This window comes from Budorcas taxicolor, chromosome 3 (assembly GCF_023091745.1).
Source record: "Budorcas taxicolor isolate Tak-1 chromosome 3, Takin1.1, whole genome shotgun sequence".
In the NCBI taxonomy this organism is placed as follows: domain Eukaryota; kingdom Metazoa; phylum Chordata; class Mammalia; order Artiodactyla; family Bovidae; genus Budorcas; species Budorcas taxicolor.
Window position 1 is genome coordinate 50,499,618 of NC_068912.1, and position 19,349 is coordinate 50,518,966.

General features: G+C 35.5%; 1 protein-coding gene across 1 annotated transcript in view; it reads right to left on the bottom strand.

The window, feature by feature from the left end:
* CCDC18 (coiled-coil domain containing 18) overlaps nt 1-19,349 on the bottom strand; it is a 110,983-nt gene that overhangs the window by 22,701 nt on the left and 68,933 nt on the right. The window contains exons 19-25 of the mRNA XM_052638044.1: nt 16,443-16,606; nt 16,012-16,225; nt 12,250-12,349; nt 8,819-8,935; nt 6,729-6,872; nt 4,972-5,175; nt 3,112-3,249 (exon numbers count right to left, since the gene is read on the bottom strand). Coding sequence (XP_052494004.1) covers nt 3,112-3,249; nt 4,972-5,175; nt 6,729-6,872; nt 8,819-8,935; nt 12,250-12,349; nt 16,012-16,225; nt 16,443-16,606 — 1,081 coding nt within the window. The remainder of the gene's footprint in view (nt 1-3,111; nt 3,250-4,971; nt 5,176-6,728; nt 6,873-8,818; nt 8,936-12,249; nt 12,350-16,011; nt 16,226-16,442; nt 16,607-19,349) is intronic.

Below are 19,349 nucleotides of genomic sequence, written 5' to 3' on the forward strand. Positions count from 1 at the left end.
ATTCATGTTAATGTATGGCTAAACCCATACAGTACTATAAAGTAAAATAAAGTAAAAATAAAAATTTAAAAAAATAAAATAAAAATAAAAGACACTTGCTCTTTGGAAGAAAAGCTATGACAAATCTAGATACAGTATTAAAAAGCAGAGACATTACTTTGCCTACAAAGGTCTGCATAGTCAGAGCTTGGTTTTTCCAGTAGTTATGTATGGATGTGAGAGCTGGACAATAAAAAAGGTTTGAGCAGCAAAGAATTGATATCCTTGAACTGTGATGCTGGAAAAAACTCTCAAGAGTCCCTTGGACAACAAGGAGATCAAACGAGTCAATCCTGGAGGAAATCAACCCTGTATATACACTGGAAGGACTGATGCTGAAACTGAAACTCCAATACTTTGGCCACCTGATGCAAAGAGCCCATTCATTGGAAATGACCCTGATGCTGGGAAAGATTGAAGGCAGGAGGAGAAGGGGACGACAGAGGATGAGATGGTTGGATGGCATCATTGACTCAATAGACATGAGTTTGAGCAAACTCCGGGAGATGGTGAAGGACAGGGAAGCGTGGTGTGCTACCGTCCGTGGGGTAGCAGAGTAGGACATGACTGAGTGACTGACACAATAACAATATGTACGAAAATTTATACCATTCTACTTCTGAATATGTTAAAAAGTTTCCATAATAAAGTTTTTAAAAATCTCATTTTATTGAGAAAATCAGCTTTGCAATTGAGTTTCTTGACAATTCTAAACCTGTATTTTAAAAATTAGTTAAAAATTATCAATCCCTTTTCCAATTTAATAACATACTTTCATTTTATATTCAAACAATATACACACTTTAAAAACATCTTTCTTAAGAACAACCACAACAAACCTATATATATATTTTTAACCTGCAAGTATTTATTTTAATTACTCCTATTTGAAGGTTCTTTTTCTGGAAAATTTTATTATCCATTTTATTATCCACTCTTTTCATTCCTTAAAGGTTCCCATAGGTTTGGGCAAATTCATATTATCCTCAGGACTATGTTTTCGAGCGACTCTAGGTATGTTAGCAGATTCATTCTCAATCTATTTCACAAGAGCTCTGTAACCCTCAATAATGTTGCAACCAATAGCATGCTGTAATTTGTGTAAATGGACAGGGAAAAGGGTTTCCGGGAAACTGGTCAGCTTCTTCCAAATGTTTTGGAACCTTGCAGAGACAGAAACTGGTTCTAGGAGCTTCACTATCAAGCCATACAGAAATACTTCACAGTAGCCTCTAAGTCATTTGCCATATTCTTCACTGATAACTTTGGTGTTTCCTAGAGATCCAATGCACTGTATATAAATACTGCATTTCTCTGGGAGGGGGTCTTTCTATAAGGATCATTGAAAAACTATTCAAAAGTCTTGGGAAGCCTCAGGATGGGAGGTGATCCAATCCGATCATGAATATAAGGTAATGGGTCCAAAGGACTCACTGTCTGGCTGGAAGATCTCATTTATCAAAAGCTGTTCCACAAGCATCTAATTTACACTGTGACACAAGTGCTGGTCTCTTTGAGTGCTGTTTTTACTGTCTGCTTATGAGTGCCATACTGTTTGCATAATGACAGGTCTCTTTCATTCACATCATGTTCCTATGTAGAGCTTTCAACCTTCTGTACCACCATGAGAGTTAACTGGACCTACATGTCTGGGGTCTAATCAGAAAAGCATTGTGCTGGGTGCCTTCATCCCCAGCAGCCTCAAAGCCACCAGTGGCAGCCCCTGTGAAAGTGTCCATATTAGGTATTTTCATATGCTGCATATAAAATATTAATACCAGATATTAAACAGCAATACTAGAACCAAGTTTTACAATTCATTTTTTGTACTATCTGCTTATAAATAATTTTAAGAGGCTTATAAAACTAAAAGTAAAAAATTGGATAATTAAAATAAAAGTAGAAATATAGACCATGTAAAAAAAGTTTATTGAGTTGCTGCTGGCAAATACTTGAGATGGACCAATTATTACCGAAGGTCACCAAGTTGACCAGCTAATATCAAATAATTATGCTGAACTCATCAGCATTCACATTTGTCTCCAAAGACTAAAGGTTGTAATCTCTTGGCCTTAGGACTGGATTGAGCATGCAAATGTGTTTTGTTTGGCAGACACAATGTTTTCAAAGAGATGTGACTTTAAATGCATTTAAGCAAGACATGTTGACCAAAAACGCAATTCCTCAAAAAGATGTTAACCAAACTCTCAAAACGAGTTTAATATAAATGTCTTTGAGATGGTTAGACAGCATCACTGACTCAATGGACATGAATCTGAGCAAATTCCGGGAGATAGTGGAGGACAGAGGAGCCCGGTGTGAGGCAATCCATGGGGTCACAAAGCTTCGGACGTGACTTAGTGACTAAACAACAACATTTGCAACAAGCAACATCCAGAAAAATGCTTTATTAGAACACTTCATAAGGAAACTTAAATTTGAATATCTTCAAATACAGTTTTAAAAAAGACAAGAAATGCTATTCTAATTGATAACACTATCCATCTCCGTAAAGGCTCAGGACATACTGATGAAGAGCAAATTATCGTATTGCTGCTCTAACTTATGATCAGAGCAAACCTTGAAAATTACCACACATTAATAGACTGACATCACATGAAACTGTTTACGTTGGTTATTAAATACCTCCAGGTAGTTTTGGCAAGTGTTACTTTATAAAAAGTTATGACAATGATAATGATGTGCCAGGCTCTGGTGTAAGAACATTAACTACATTAATTCATTTAATCCTCCACACAGTTCTATGAAATAGATAGCATTATTATATCCATTTTAGTCAGAGATGTTAAGTTAGTTGCCTAAGGTTACATAAGTACCAAGTAATGAACTGAGATTTAGAACCAGTATGCCTGGCTAAAGAATTCAAGCTCTTAACCCATAGAGAATTAGTATACTGGAGTATGAAGCGAAAATAATATGTTCAGCCTACCAGAAATGAAAAGACTAATATATTTCTCTATAATAAACATTTAAAAGCTAGATTTATACTTTGTTCAGATAGATCAACACACTTTAGCAGGGAGTAATGGAACAAATTAAATTTTTCTTTACCTCTAGATGATATGCTTCTTTGAGAGATTCTACTTCTGTTGACAATTTCTTGATTTCTGCTTGCATTCTTGCTTCTAGCTGAGTTTCACGTACTTGAGAAGCCCCCAATTCTTCAGCTAAATATTTTCCATGAGCTTCCTTGAAAATGAAATATTAAGTAAAGGTTACACTACTTGTTTATTTGGTTATTGTCACTAAACCAACACATTTATGGAAGTACTTCAATCTTTTGTAATACTGTATGAACACTCATACACAGTTACCTTATTAAATGTATACACTTTAAAAAGTGTAATAATCTAGAATTTAATCTAGATATTTAAGAGAGTACTAATGGGAAAGTATCAGTATATTATTATCAGTATATATTATTATATATATTATATAAGTTCACTAATCAATGCTTTTTGTAAAATGAAGTAATAACCACAGAACACTGAACTTTAGCAGATAGCAGTCTCCTCTTTAGACATGCCTAGGTATTTTTGCTCACCATATGTGCTGTTTGCTTATCCACAGTTATGCATTTATCAAACGTATCTATGACAGCTGTGTTTGCGACTATAATTATGTAATTTTATTATACATTATGAATACAGATGAAATGCACATGCAAAAGGAATGTTTTTATATGAAGACTAAGTTATATGCTTTGAGACAATTCAACAAGTGAGTCACAAATGTTTGCTACCTAATTAGCTGTAAAATATTGTGGGAAGTCTCTTTATAAGAGATGCTGTCCTCTGACTGATTTATGAATGTCTCTTAACTCTTAAAAAACCAAACTGGAAGCTATAGATGATGGCATTTGAGTGTGGTTTATTCAAGAAAAACTAGGCGGAATGCAATCAAGTGACCCTACCCATATACAAAGAGCCAAGATTTGGTCCCACATTAAAAGGTTAACAAATGACTGTAAATTTAGAGTTTGGGGTTAAAATGTAATATTTAAACTATCATTCTTAATAATTCTCTACTTTCAATTAGTTATTTGATTAACTGAGCTTGGTTTATCAGATAAAATCAATTATACTACATTTAGATATCACTGATAAGGACAGAAATGATAGCTTCCCTTCTCCTAGTAGACTCCCAAGTACCTGACATAATCTAATAAAAATTCCCTATATATTTTTTTATTAGTCTAACCATCCAGAAATGTGAATAAAAATGCCATCAGGTTAACCAAAACTAAATGTAAATACACTTTCATTCAAAATCTGTACTGAATTAGAACTATAGTAGAAAGCAGAAAAATCACAAGAACTTTTGTAGAATATCAATAAATATATTTTTCTCAAAGTCTAAGTAATTAAGCCAAGCATGTTAATCTAAATATTTTTAAGGCAAGCTGTTAATTTTCTATATAATACTAGGAAAATACAATTTATATTAGTAGTCTTGCTGTTTAAAAGCATGTTTCCTCCCCAAGGTTCTAGACTGCAGGTTTCTAACAGTTATAAATCTAGATAGTTTTCACCTATAAATGGCTACAAATTTAAAACTTTTTACTTAAAAAAAGATGCATTAGATTTTTTTCTGTCTCAGGGGTAGCTCAAATTCAGTTCAAAGTCTGAAAGTGCTTTATAACTTATGTTATTGAAAACTAACCAGTTTGACTAAAATTCAGTTCTGAGAGATCCTGATTACACTACAATGCTAGGCTAAATATAACACAGGTTTTGTGTTTTTTTTTTGAGTAATATATACATAAAACAAAATTTATCACCTTAACTATTTTTAAGTACATTTACACTGCTGTGGAACACAACTTTTATAAGAACAATATTCTACTGTCAAAACAAGCAAATGTTAAAAACTTTAAGATTTTCAATAAGGTAAAATTAGAATAGGAATTACTTTCTCTTTAGAGAGTTGCTTTATTTCCTCAAGTTCATTTGAGAGCCTTTCTATTTCTCTCTGTGCTTGGACTTGTTGATGACGAGCCTCCACCAATTCTGTATGAGAGTTCTGCATCTGCTCCCGAGTTAGTCTCAATTCTTGCTCCAAATCTATGGCCTCCTTGTATTGAGTTGCAATGTACTGTTCCTGCTCTTTCATAACCTGAAGTGCACAAGACATTTGTAGGTTTCAAAATAAAATGACCCAGATAACCTATTTCTTACTCTGATTTCTCTTTTAATAAGTGACCTACTCCCTCCAAACTAAATGTCTATATATTTTAACATACAATGAATATAAACCACTGTGAAACTGATATTCAGAAAAAAAAAAAACTTTTTTAATAGTAAGAAAATGACAAAAATACTGTAATAAATCTAGGACTCACTGGTATATTTTGCATGCCTTCAACATGCAAGCTGAATAATCTTTTAACAGTATGAAGTAACATGACAAAACACATAATAATATAAACAGAAGAAAGAAGTTAATATTTGATTATCCATGTCAAAGATGGAGAAAATACTGGTATAAATAAAGCCCACCATTAATCCACATAGCTGGGTTTAGGATGACCTTATTCTCTGCAAAAGTGAAATTTGTTACTGGGACTGCTGCTATCCTCTGAAATATTTTACATTCCTCAGTTAAATCCCTAGTAAAGTACTATTTCTGGAGGAAAAAAAATTCAGTAAAAAGTCAGTTAGTTCTAAATCAGCTTGATGACATAGATAAGATGGTAGGTGATGACACTTAACTTTAAGACTGATAAAAAAGAAAGAAATCAGTACAAATCACAAGGACCCTGATGTCTAGAATGGGGGCCCAAGGTCCCACTCTGTTGTGTATCAGTATAAATCTCATGTAAATACTTTTAGCCAGCCCTTGTTTGAGAACAGGAAACAACTGTCAACAATCTTTTTCTTTTTCTCACTAGAACCCAAACTTGCTCTCAGAGACTCTGCTTAATTTACATATATATATATAAAATTCAACTAATATCTATTCATGCTTACTATGTGATAGGCACTATTTTAGGTACACATAGATAAAGGAGAAAACAGGAGATAAATTAGTTACCCTTGTGGAGTTTAAATATAACTGGAACAGACAGAAAATTAGTTAATCAAACACCAGAAGGAGCTATACAATACGTTTTAAAACTGAGCACAGTATTTAAAAACAAGAAAAAATTACATCTACTAGAGCTCTTAGAAGCAAATTCACTTTTTAAAAAGGCAAGTGGGTAGAATGGGTTCAGAAGTCAACACACATGCAAACTGATAATATGAAGTTATCAAACTTCATCTGGCAACTCAAAGTACTTGACATCAATAATATACTGTTATCTGTTAATTCATTCTCTGAATAGAGTTCTTCAAGGACAAAGTAGTACATCCTATTAATATCTGATCTCCAGTTCTATCACATAGTAGGTTCTCGATTAAAATATTTATTTATTGACCAAGTGAGCACATATCATGGATTTACTATGTAACAGCTATCATGCCAATGCCTACAGGGAATGTAAAGACAAATAATGTGATAACTCACCAATAAAAAGTAATTAAGAAGTTAAGGAAATTAATAGATATCTGGCACAAATAATTAGCCACTTTCTGTGCATATTAAATACCAACCACATATAAAACCAATCAGTTTAAAACAAAGATCTGTATCAACCTTGTTCCTTAGGAGGAAAATAATTTGCTTACACTCTCCATTTCTTTCATCTTTTGTTGTGTCCGTTCAGTTTCTTTCTTCAGTTGACTTATCTCTTGTTCATTTTGTAGCGTTATAAACTCTTTTTCTCGAAGTTGTTCTTTGGCATTTTGCAATTTTTCATTCAAACTTTCTATCTGAATTTTAAACAGAGCAATGTTAATGTAAAGAAAGAAAACTAATTCTTCCATCATAACTGCAATCCATGTAAGTCACGCTTTAAACTTGTATATCTAAAATGACAAAATTTTTACATGTGTTTTTCTTGAGACAAACATAACTTTGACATAAATATCAGAATTTTGTGCCTAATAAGATGCTTATATGTATACCTAAAATATACTATGTTGTACACTTGGTGTCTTCATTAAAAAAAAAAAAAGTAACTATATGAGGTGGTAGATATACTAATTAGTTTGATTCTGATAATTACTTCAAAATGTATATGTCCATTATAACATCACATTGTACACCTAAAATACATGCCACTTTTTATTGTCAATAAAGCTGGGGAAAATTTTAAGAGAAGAAAATGAATATAACATAGCAAGTACAAGATCATTAAAATTATGTATTGTCGGGGTCCAGCCCCGGTGGATCCAGGGAAATCGAAGGGTGGACGGCGTTGGCGTGGAAAGACTTGTTTATTGATTGATATAAGATTAGATTAAGAAACTATAGTGTAGTAAGAAGATTAAGTGGAGGAAGAGGGCTGAATAGCTTGGTTTATGCGGAAGACCAATAAAATTCCAGACAAGGAATTTGCACCATCTACATTGGGCCACCGGCGCTCGCTTGAATATCTAAGGGTGCCTCGCCTTAAGCTCCCTTTCACGCAGGTCTTAACAGCCAGGGCAAGTAAGTAGACCTGGCGAGCCTCCGCGCCCCAGATGGAAATTCAGCCTGAAATTAAAGTAAAGAGCAGAGGGAGGGAAAGGGAGAGAAAAAGAGAGAGAGACACGGGGGGAGCCAGATTCCCAAGAAACCAGGCCGAGAGACTAGTTCGAGAAACTGGTCCGAGAAACTGGTCCCATCCTTTATTGTTCAGAAGGCCTTTTATACTTTTGATAAAACATGGAGATCAATGGGTAACACAAAATTATGTAGCGTTCGCAACCCAGATTCTTTCCGTGTATCATTTTGTATACAAAAGGTCTCAGGTGATTTACATTATCTTCTGGCCAAGAGGCTTGCTAACACTTTTTGGCTCTCTTCCTTAATGAATGTTAATTTTGTTTCCCCTGAAGTGTTTTTCTTTAATCTATATCTCCTTAAAGCGCTAAAGTTACATCTCTATAGAACAAAGGCGCAGTGGGTTATAACAAAGAAGGTACTTAACTCAAAGATCTAATGTTGCTAATATAAGGTCTACTACTTGTTTTTCTATATACCAATTATATCTAAAAATAAAGGATATGAAAATTCAGCAGCAAGCATTGACTCAACAAATGAAACCTTTAATCAGTCCTATTCTAAAGATTTTGACTCCTCGGAAGCCCCTACATTCCCAGGATGTTTTAAGCTTCCTGTGCCTCCTGCGGTCAGGAGGCCTCAAACAATCACACGCGCAGCTGTAGGAGTCCTGCAGGCAGGCTAGAAAGCCATCAGAGGGGTTTTTGGATTGAAACACTCTTTCAAATGCAGAAGACTAAAGCCCTGAATTGACTTTTTCCAGAGAATGTCAGAAGAGTGGAAAAGCAGAGCACAAAAACCAGCAGATTTTTGTTGGGGTACATGCTTAGGAATTTCCAGAGGGGCCCCTGAAGTCTGAGCATGCCTTGCGTATGTCAGCTTCCTTCCTCATGACCTTGTCACGGGCGGGATTCCTGACACTGGCTCCCGGCAATGTATCATTGGGAATTCCCTGGCAGTCCACTGGTTAGGACTCCACACTCTCATTGCCAAGGGATCAGATTCAATCCCTGACTGGGAACCTAAAATCCCACAAGTTGTGTGGCACAGTTCAGATGCAGTATTTTTATTGTATGTATTCTAGTCAAAAGCCATTTTATGTGAATAGTATATGTTTATAGTTAAGGAGTCATTTTTAAAATAATTAAAGACATAATTTTTAATAATTTACCTGTCTGCTGCTTTCTTTAAGTTCCAATTCTGATTTCTCCACAGTACCCTCTAGTTTAATTATTTTCTGTTCCATTTCTCCCCTGTGCCCACGAATAGTCATATCCAAATGTGTAACCTAAACACAAAAGCAACATTAAGCTATTGTTCAATCTTATTCTAATGTGAAAAACTGTATGCTTGGAATGTTATTTAGATTTGTTTACAGTGGGTATAACTGAAGAATAAATGCACCTCAAATAAATTATTAAAAAGAATGAGAAAAATAGTCATTGCTTAATAATACTGGATCTTGAACCCAATATATAATTATATATTCACATAAGTGACAAAATGATTCAAACTTCATTTTATGCTAAATATTGGATGCAGCAAAAGCACTGCTTAGGAACATCTATGCACTGAATGCATATATGAGAAAAGAAGAAAGATCTAAAATTAATCAGTTGAGCTTCCATCTTACAAACTAGAAAAGGAAGAGCAAATCAAATCCAAACTAAGCAGAAGAAAAAAAATGCTAAAAACCAGACTAGCAATTAAAATTAGGGAATCAATAGAGAAAATCAACAAAGCCAAAAGAAGATTACTAATAGCAATAAGCCTCTAGCCAGACTAACAAAAAAAGAGAGAGAAGATATAAACTGCTAATACGAGAAATGAAAAAGGAGATTTTACTACAAATATCAAGGACATTAATAGGATAATACAGGAATATTATAAACAGCTCTTAGCCCATGAATTTAAATAAAATTAGATATAATTGGCCAGTTACTCAAAAGGCACAATCTGCCAAAACTCATACAAGAAGAAATGGACAATCTGAATAAGCCTATATCCACTAAAGAAACTGCATCAATGATTAATAACTTTCCAAAACGGAAAGCCCCAGGTTCAGATGGGTTCATTGGTAAATTCTACTAAATATTTAAGGAAGAAATTATGCCAATTCTTTATACTCTCATAGAAACAGAGGAAGTACTAACTCATTCTCTATGGTTAGCATAACCCTAATACCAACACCAGAGACATTATAAAGAAAGAAAACTATAGACCAGTATCTTTCATGAACATAGATATAAAAATTCTCAACAAAATATTAGTGAATCATACTCAAAAATGTATAAAAAGAACTATACTCCACATTTGAAAGTTAATTAATATAACTAATCACATTAAGGAAAAAAAAATCACAGAGGAACCAGAGATCAAATTCCTAACATCCACTGGATCATAGAGAAAGCAAGGGAATTCCAAAAAACATCTACTTCTGCTTCAATGACTACACTAAAGCCTTTGACTGTGTGGATCACCACAAACTGTGGAAAATTCTTCAAGAGATGGGAATACCAGACCACTTTACCTATTTCCTGAGAAACCTGTATGCCAGTCAAGAAGCAATAGTTAGAACTGGACATGAAACAATGGACTGGTTTCAAACTGGCAAAGGAGTATATCAAGGTGTATATTGTCACCCTGTTTATTTAACTTATATGCATAGTACATCATGAGAAATGCTGGGCTGGATGAAGCACAAGCTGGAATCAAAGATTGCTGGGAGAAATATCAATAACCTCAGATATGCAGATGACACTACCCTTATGGCAGAAAAGCCAAGAGAAACTAAACAGCCTCTTGATGAAAGTGAAAGAAGAGAGTGACAAAGCTGGCTTACAACTCAACAATCATAAAACTAAGATCATGGTATCTGGTCCCATCACTTCAGGGCAAAAAGATGGGGAAAAAGTGGAAAGAGTGACAGATTTTATTTTTTGAGGCTCCAAAATCACTGTGGACGGTGACTGCAGCCACAAAATTAAAAGACGTTTGCTCCTTAGAGGAAAAGCTATGACAAACCTAGACAGCATGTTAAAAAGGAGAGACATCACTTTGCTGACAAAGGTGTGTACAGTTAAAGTTGTTATATTTCCAGTAGTCATGTATGGAGGGTGTTGGACAATAAAGAAGGCTGAGTGCTGAACTGATGCTTTCAAAATGTGGTGCTGGAGAAGGCTCTTGAGAGTCCCTTGGACAGCAAGGAGATCAAACCAGTCAATCCTAAAGGCAATCAACCCTGAATATTTATTGGAAGGACTGATGCTGAAGCTCCAATACTTTGGCCACCTGATGAGAAGAGTCCACTCATTGGAAAAGACCCTGATGCTGGGAAAGATGGAGGGCAGGAGAAAAAGTGAGTGACAGAGGATAAGATGGCTGGATGGCATCACTGACTCAATGCACATGAGTTTGAACAACCTCTGGGAGATAGTGAAGGACAGGGAAGCCTGGCGTGCTGTAGTATATTGAGTCACAAGGAATTGGACACTACTTAATGACCGAACACAATCAACAACAACTGTCTAACATTCTGGAAAGGCAAAACTAGAGACAGCAAAAAGATCACTGGTTACCATGGTTGGGGGAAGAGAGAGAGGGATGAGTAAGTGGAGTACAGAGGATTTTTAAGGCACTGAAGATATTCTGAATGATACCATAATAATGGATTCCTGTCCAACCTCATAGAATGAGTAACACAAGAGTGAATGATAATATAAACTATGGATTTTGGGTGATTATGAAATGTCAATGTAGGTTCATCAGCTTTAACAAATACACCATTCTGGAAGGAAATGTTGATAATGGGGGAAGGTTGTGCCTTCTTTGGGGCAGGGTGGGTATGTAGGAAATATCTGTACCTATTGTTCAATTTTGCTGTGAACTTAAATCTGCTCTAAAAAACTAAAGTCTTACTAAAAAGATGCTGCAGAGCTTCCCTGGTAGTCCAGTGGTTAAGAATCAGTCTACCAACGCAGGCGACACGGGTTCAATCCGATTCCACATGCTGCAGGACAGCTAAGCCCATGTGCCACAATTACTGAGCCAGAGCTCTCGAGCCCATGAGCCACAACTACTCAAGCCCACACACCTTAGAGCCTGTGCTCCGCAACAAGAGAAGCCACTGAAATGAGAAAACCTGTGTACCACAACTAAAGAGTAGCCCCCGTTCACCATAACTAGAGAAAACCCATGCAAAGCAATGAAGAACCAGTGCAGCCGAAAATAAATAAATAAAATTATATTTAAAAAGATGCTGCTAAAAATGCCTTCTGGATATTTCCATTCCTTCAGTAAATACTAGCTGAGCAAGTAACTCCTTTAATCACATTTTCTTCTGATATACAGTATTGTAAGAGATCAAAAGGTTCGGACACTAAGCTAACCTTCACTCCCCAAAATCCACCTGCTGTAAAAATAGCAAAAAAAAAAAAAGAGAGAGAGAGAGATGACATATTTCTAATTTAAAAAAAACTATGTGCACACAAAAAAGAAATAGCTATAAAAACTACTATTTTACTAAAATGAGGGGACCTCTGAAACCTCAAGTGATTGTATTTAAACAGAAAATTTCATTAAAATATAGTTAAGAAAACCAACTTGAGCTGCTCTTTGCTTTAGCTCCCAATTTCTCTCCTTAAGTGCCTGATCCATTTCAAGAAGTTCTTGCTTTTTGTCTTCAATCTCCATCTTGCATTCCCTGCAATTTATCAAAGTGAAAAAGACCTAAGCAACTAAGTAGGAATATTATAGTTTTAAAAAATCAAATCAATTGGGTTACCCTTCCTGTAAGTTAAGTGACAGGATACATTCAATTATTTCAGATTGAGAGACTTCAAATTAAAGGAATAATGCATAAAGAAAGTGACTGATATCAATACAATTACTTTAATATCGTGTTGTAAAAAGGCACAAGTTAACTTAAATTCTACTTCTGCAGACAATTTAAGCTAAATGCTAAAAGCACTCCCAAGAAATAGGATTGAATCAGTATAAGAATTTTTAAAATATATCTATATTTTAATCTATAGATCAAAGGAGTGTTTGAAAGTCTTTTATATATAACAGCTATGAGTTCGCTATAATTGAACGAGGCATTTATCTCATGGCTGATGTCCTTGATATCCACAGTTTAGTAAATGACCGCTGTATTTCTTACAGGAATTTTACTCAAAATGACACCTTATATTTAGTGAAGTAGTGAAATCTACTACAGAAATATTTTAAATGTTTTAAAAAAAATTCTAGCCCTCCTAAAACACTAAGAATAATTTTATATTATAAAGAAACTTAAAATGACATAACTTCAAGATTTATACCACTTTGAAGCTTGTAATCAGAGAATTTTAATTCTGAACTCTAAGTTCTGATATGACAAAGAATGAAAATGTTGTTGATCTTGAATTGTCATATGATTTTCTAGTCTTAAATATGAAACAACATAATAAAGGTACTGAATTTAAAAAGCAGGTTCTGAACTTCTTTAATGAGCTGTTTACTGTTCCCCTAAAAGCCTGAAGAGTTAATACAAGACTAATATTTTAAAAGTAATATTAAATGAATTCTAAAGATAACTCTAATTGCTGTCTATAATAGCTGTGCTTCTAAAATTCAGCTACTAGCTAGAATTTTAAGATTGTGTTTTTACTTCTCACATCCATCCATTCTCTTATTTATTTAGTAAAAATTTACTGGATGTTTCCTAAATGTCAAGGTTCTATGACTATGGATTTAATAGTCAACAGGTATTTGTCCTTCATCACATGGAGTTTACATTCTACTAGCTCCAGAAGAGATAGACTATAAATAATAAGAAAAATATAAAGTGCTATGTCAGAGCATTAAATACAACGATGAGACAGTGACTGGGAGACTATTCTAGAATAGGTGGTCATGGAAGGGGGGCCCTATGAGGTAATGTGAAGGGTATGAAGAAACTGGCCACACAACAATTGTTTCAGGCTATTTCAGGCCAAAGAAACAGCTATGGCAAAAGTCCTAAAGTGGAAAAAAACTTTGTAAGCTCTAAGTAGAATAAAAAGGTCAGCAGCAAGGAGAACAATATAGAATGAGGCCAGAGAAATAGGCAGAAACGTTGTTATGCAGGACTTTGTATTCTAGGAAAAGGAGCTTGGATTTCTTCTTTTCAACTGTGGTAAAATATACATAAGATTTACCACTTTAACTACTTTAAAGCGTACAGTGCAGTTACACTGAATACATTCACAATGTTGTGTAACCATCATTACTATTTCCAGTACTTTTTCATCACTCTGAATAGAAACCCCATACTCATTGGCAGTTTTCTTCCATTCTCCCTTCCCCCAGTCCCAGACAACAATTAATCTGCTTTCTATCTCTGCAGATTTGCCAATTCTGGATATTTCATATAAATGGAATTATGCAACATGTATGTGTTTTCTTTCATTTAGCATATTTGTAAGGTTTATCCATGTTGCAGCATGTGTCAGTACTCTATTCCTTTTCAAGGCTGATTTGTATGGATATACCACACTGGTTTATCCATTCACACCTATCAGTATCCATCTGGGTCATTTCCACTTGGTGGCTACTGGGAATAGAGGTGCTACAAACATTTGACCACAATTTTTGTTTGAATACCTCTTTTCAATTCTTTTGGGTACTTAAACCTAACAGTGGAATTACTGATTTACAAGGTTAATACTATGTTTAACTCACTGACGAACTGCCAAACTGTTTTCCACAGAGGCTGGAACTTTTAAAATTTCTCATCTGTTATTTTCTATTCGGGTGTTTCGTTTTGTTTTTATTACAGCCACCTTAGTGGGTGTGAAGTGGTATCTCATCGCGGTTTTGATTTATATTTCTGAAGGAGCTTGGGTATTACTCTGAATCTTTTGGGAAGTCATGAGAAAGTTCAAGTAGGAAAGCAATATGATCTGACTTATGTTTTAAATCATAAGCTTAAATCCATTCTGTGGAGAATGAATTGTGAGGAAGGTCAAGAATTTAAGCTGGCAGACCAGTTAGGAAGCCTCAGCAACAGACCAGGTGGGAGATGATGATGGCCTGGGCTAAGTAGCAGAAAAAAGGCCAAGAAATCAACAGATTTCAGAATATGTTTTGGAAATAAAGTCAACATAACTTGCTGATTGGGCTTCCTAGGTGGCACTAGTGGTAAAGAACCTGACTGCCAATGCTGGAGACATAAGACACATGGGTTTGATCCCTGGGTAGGGAAGATCCCTGGGAGGAGAGTCTGGCAACTCACTCCAGTATTCTTGCTGGGAAATTCCATGGATAGAGAAGCCTGGTGGGCTATAGTCCATGGGGTTGCAAAGAGTCAGACACAACTGAAGTGACTTCGCAGGCAAGTTGCTAATAGACTGGATGAAAAAGGGGAGGGAAAGAGATAAAAGTAATCTTATATATAGATTTCATTATGCCAATGCATAATGAGTTGGAGGAAGTACAGGGTTATGAATTTTTAAAATGAATTGTTTTAGTCAAGTTTAAGATGCCTCTGTAAAATACTTAAGTGGAGATAGCAAGTAAGACATCAGATAGGAGTCTGGAGTTTGGAGATGAGGTCATTACTAGACATATGTGTTTAGAAGTCTCTGGCACATTGTACTGATATTTAAAGCTACATGAAACTTACTAAGAATGAGTTTGTGAGTAGAAAAGGGAATGGGTGCTGCACTGAATCAAAGGATACAACATCTAAGTTTCTGGATCACCTTGCTGCTCTCTATCCTGTTTTTTCAATACACATTTCACACCCTGATCTGTTTTCCTTTTCGGAATTTATTTCCCACAACTGGGCTCTAGTCTGGCTCTCCACCCGTACTCACCATAGATGTGTACTGGAACAGTACTTTATGCTATTGCTGCTAATCTAAGAACCATGATTTCAGACTTAGACTTGTGTTTCACTATCTGACTTTTGGCATTTTACTTAATTTTCTCAGTTTTCCCACATGTAAAAAGGTGATAATGTGGAACTTATATTTGCTTGTTGTAAAGAAATGAGATCATATATGAAGTACTTGGCATAGCCATGGCACATGTTAATATTACTTTGCTATTAACCACTGCTGTATGCTGGCCCAATCATTTTTTACCACCATGGGATACAGAAGAGGGCCAAAGTAAAATGATCCAAAGACCAGGGATGCAAGTATTAGTCAACAGCAATAGCTGAATTAGTGAGATGGAGCATTGGATGTAATGTCTAGAATGAACCACAGTGAGCTAAAGGCAGTTGAGAAGTTTGGACATCCAGAATTCAACAACAAAGTCTATAATATGACCCAAGGACTAAAGGTAATAAAGAGAAATACCTATTATTGTGATATCCTTTCTTAGAATTTAACTCACCTAAGTTCAGCTGTGAGATCCTTTATTGTAGTATATTTTTCCTCTAATGATAATTGAGCCTTCTGCAGAACATCTCTCAATTCCTGGAGTTGTCTTAGAGTACTTTTTAATTCTCCATGAGCATTTTGCAGTTCAGTCTCTAGTGCTTCCCGTTTCTGCAAGGCTTCTGTTAGCTCAGTTTCAGTGTGGTGCTGTAACTTTTCTAAATCCTTCACTGTTAAAAGCAGAGGATAATTTTAGAATTATATATAAGTTACTTGTTACTCAGAACTTTGTAAATTATAACTAAGAATATCCAATTTTATTCATCTATCAGAGTAAGAGACAGGATACCAATGATTATCCTTTTCCCCCATCTCAGATTCTCACTTTATTCCATTTCTTTAAATATATAATTGCAGGCAGCTAAGCTGAGCTACCCTGTTGCTTACCAGCATTTGTTTTCTTATCTAGTTCTGTCTTTGTCTGTTCTAAAATCATGTCTAACTGAGAGAGATGCATTGCTTTATTTTCTCCATCTCTTTTTAGGTGCATTATTTCTTTTTCCATTTTAGATAGCTCTTCTCTGTATTGATCCATCTCGAGTTTTACTTGCCTAATTAGAAACAAAAAAAATAAAACAAATAATTAATAGACTGTAATTATGCACCAATTACAAACCACTAAACACATGGGGTCGCAAAGAGTCGGACACGACTGTGTAACTGAACTGAACTGAAACACAACTAAATGATGTGTTTACTTAGTACATTGCCTGGCACACAGAAGGTACTCAATGAATTAGTTTTCTATCTAGAGATATTTTAATTTTAAAACAGATCCAAGGAGCTATATAACAGATGTATTTTGACACTAATAGCTCTGGGGAGAGAAAAACAGTTTTATAAATTATAGTTTCAGAAATGAAAGAAGCCAATAGTTGGAAGAGAGAAAAATCCTGCTTCCTGAAGAGAAGGTCTTGGAACTAGAATATATCTTTCTTGTGAAATTTATTCATTTAGTTCATAAGTTTCCTACCAGTAATTAGAACTTATAGGATTTGAATGCACCTTTCAGCTATAATTATGAAAAGTTTTTGTCTAGAAATCAAAGGATGGGTATAAGAAAACAAAGCAGCAATTATTTCGATTTTCTTAGTGAAACAAAAGCAAGATCATAAGCGAGAGGAAGGACTGGGGAGAGGTTGTTGGAGTTATGAAAGAAAACGCAAAGGTGTAAGAGAGTCCCCCTTACAAGAGTGAGTAATACTGTGACTGTCAGACAGCATTAAGAAAATGCTTAAGGTTTTGAAATTATGGATTTAAAGTAAGACTGGTCACTGTAGTTATATGTTTCTCCAGCCTCTGTAAAGATGCAAGCATGAATTATTCTGAGTTGGATTTTTAGTTCTGAGTACCACAAAGTAAGACAAAGTTAAGGGAACAGCCATATGCCAATCAGTGCTTTTAATGAGCAGAATTTAAGCTAGGTAAAGAGAGGAGAAAGGGCATTAGAGAATGAGAAAGTGGTAGATTTGAAGGCTCAGAGGTCCTAGTTTCATCAAAGAATTGTTGAATTTGGGGTATTAAAGGGAAAGAGGTAATAACATACATGTAGATGAACAGTATTCATATTATGTTGAAATAACGGAGGTATTGGAAATGATAAAATCTACTGTAAACCATGTGCGTGAGTGGATGAGGATCAGCTAGATAGACGTATATTGAAATCCCCAGAATAAAGACAGAACTAGTGTTGGATTCAACTTTAGTAAGTCAGGTGGTCTGCTGGTGTCAGCAACAGTGAAGAATATGATCTGATAACATGAGGTTCATGGTTATGTTATACTATTCCAGATCTCACTTCTTTGGTACAAGAACTATGGGGGAAAGTTCTTACTTTAGAGGGCTGCAGGGGAAGAAGCAGTGCCCTCAGTGGAGAGTCATACTTCTGTTATAGCAAGAGAAAAAGAAGAGATAGAGAATATAAGGGATATCTCTCAGTATGGACTGTGAATTCCAGAGGATGAAGTGAAAATCTGTCAGAAGTTCAGATAGGGTGAGAAAAGGAGAGAAAACACATGAGGTTTTGGGGACTTAGTAAGAGAGATGAGGGTAATTCTAATGCCAATCTGTTGCTTCTTGTGGTGTCTGAAACAAGCAAAAGTAAAGTTACAAGGCTGAATACTCTCTGTGGAATTAAGATACACAATGGTGGTAAGGCTGCATTAGTGGATACATAACTATTGATGGAAGAAAAGTTTGAAGAACTGTGGCCTTAAACTCAGGATATCTTCTCGACCCCCTTGAGAGAGTTGAGGACATCTGGGGAAGCAAGTCGCTACTCAAAGCACAAAGGTCTTATCTTTATTTTTGTCAGAGGGGGAGAGGGAGTCTGAGGATGCTGTGGTTCAAATGTATAAGTTAACTCCTACTCCTGTTGGTAGAATGGTGGGCTAAGTAAGAGTAAAATACTTTGTCAACTCTTGTCGACAAAACAGAAGCAATCTGGGGAAGCTAGATATAGCTTTCAGCTCTTAATTCCCTTTTTTTTTTTTTTGATGTCTTAGCCCAGTGCAGCCATATTAAATCAGGATCTTTGGAGGTGGGACCTAAGCATCAGTACTTTTTAAAGCTCTTCAGGTGATTTTAATGTTCAATCAATAGAAGTCAGCTTTCTTTTATTATTTCCTCCCTATAAACAATTAGAATCCATGAAAATTTTCTATCATCTTTCCCTGTCACTTTTAACATTATTCACAATTTGATTTAATACAACAGTTGCTGAGTTAGTGGTAAAGAACCTGCCTGCCAATGCAGGAGACATAAGAGACGTCGGTTCAATCTCTGATCAGGAAGATCCCCTGCAGAAGGAAATGGCAGCCCAATCCAGGCTTCTTGCCTGGAGAATCACACGGACAGAGGAGCCTGGTGGCCTACAGTCCATGGGGTCACAGTCGGACACACTAAAGCGACTTAGCGCACATAGTATGTATATTGATACCTCACTTTCCCTCTGAAATCTGAAAAACTGAACTCAGATGCATTTCACCTCAAAGGCTTCAGATAAAGCCCTGGGTTCTGTTTTAACCTTCAGGTTTTTTTCTAGCATCCCCATTAGGATTAAGATATGAGGTACAAGGAACCATGCTAATTGTTGTGGGAGGACCCTTAAAATAAACCAGATATTATCTTGGCCTTAAGGAACTTACAATATAGTAAGTAAGGAGGGTAAAGTATATTAAACTATAATAAAAAAGGCATAATGAAGGATAAAAGGGAGGTATAGGAATACTATAGGAATACAGATCGTGTAGAAATTAATTTCTCAAGCAAACGCTTCACTCAACATTATCTTAT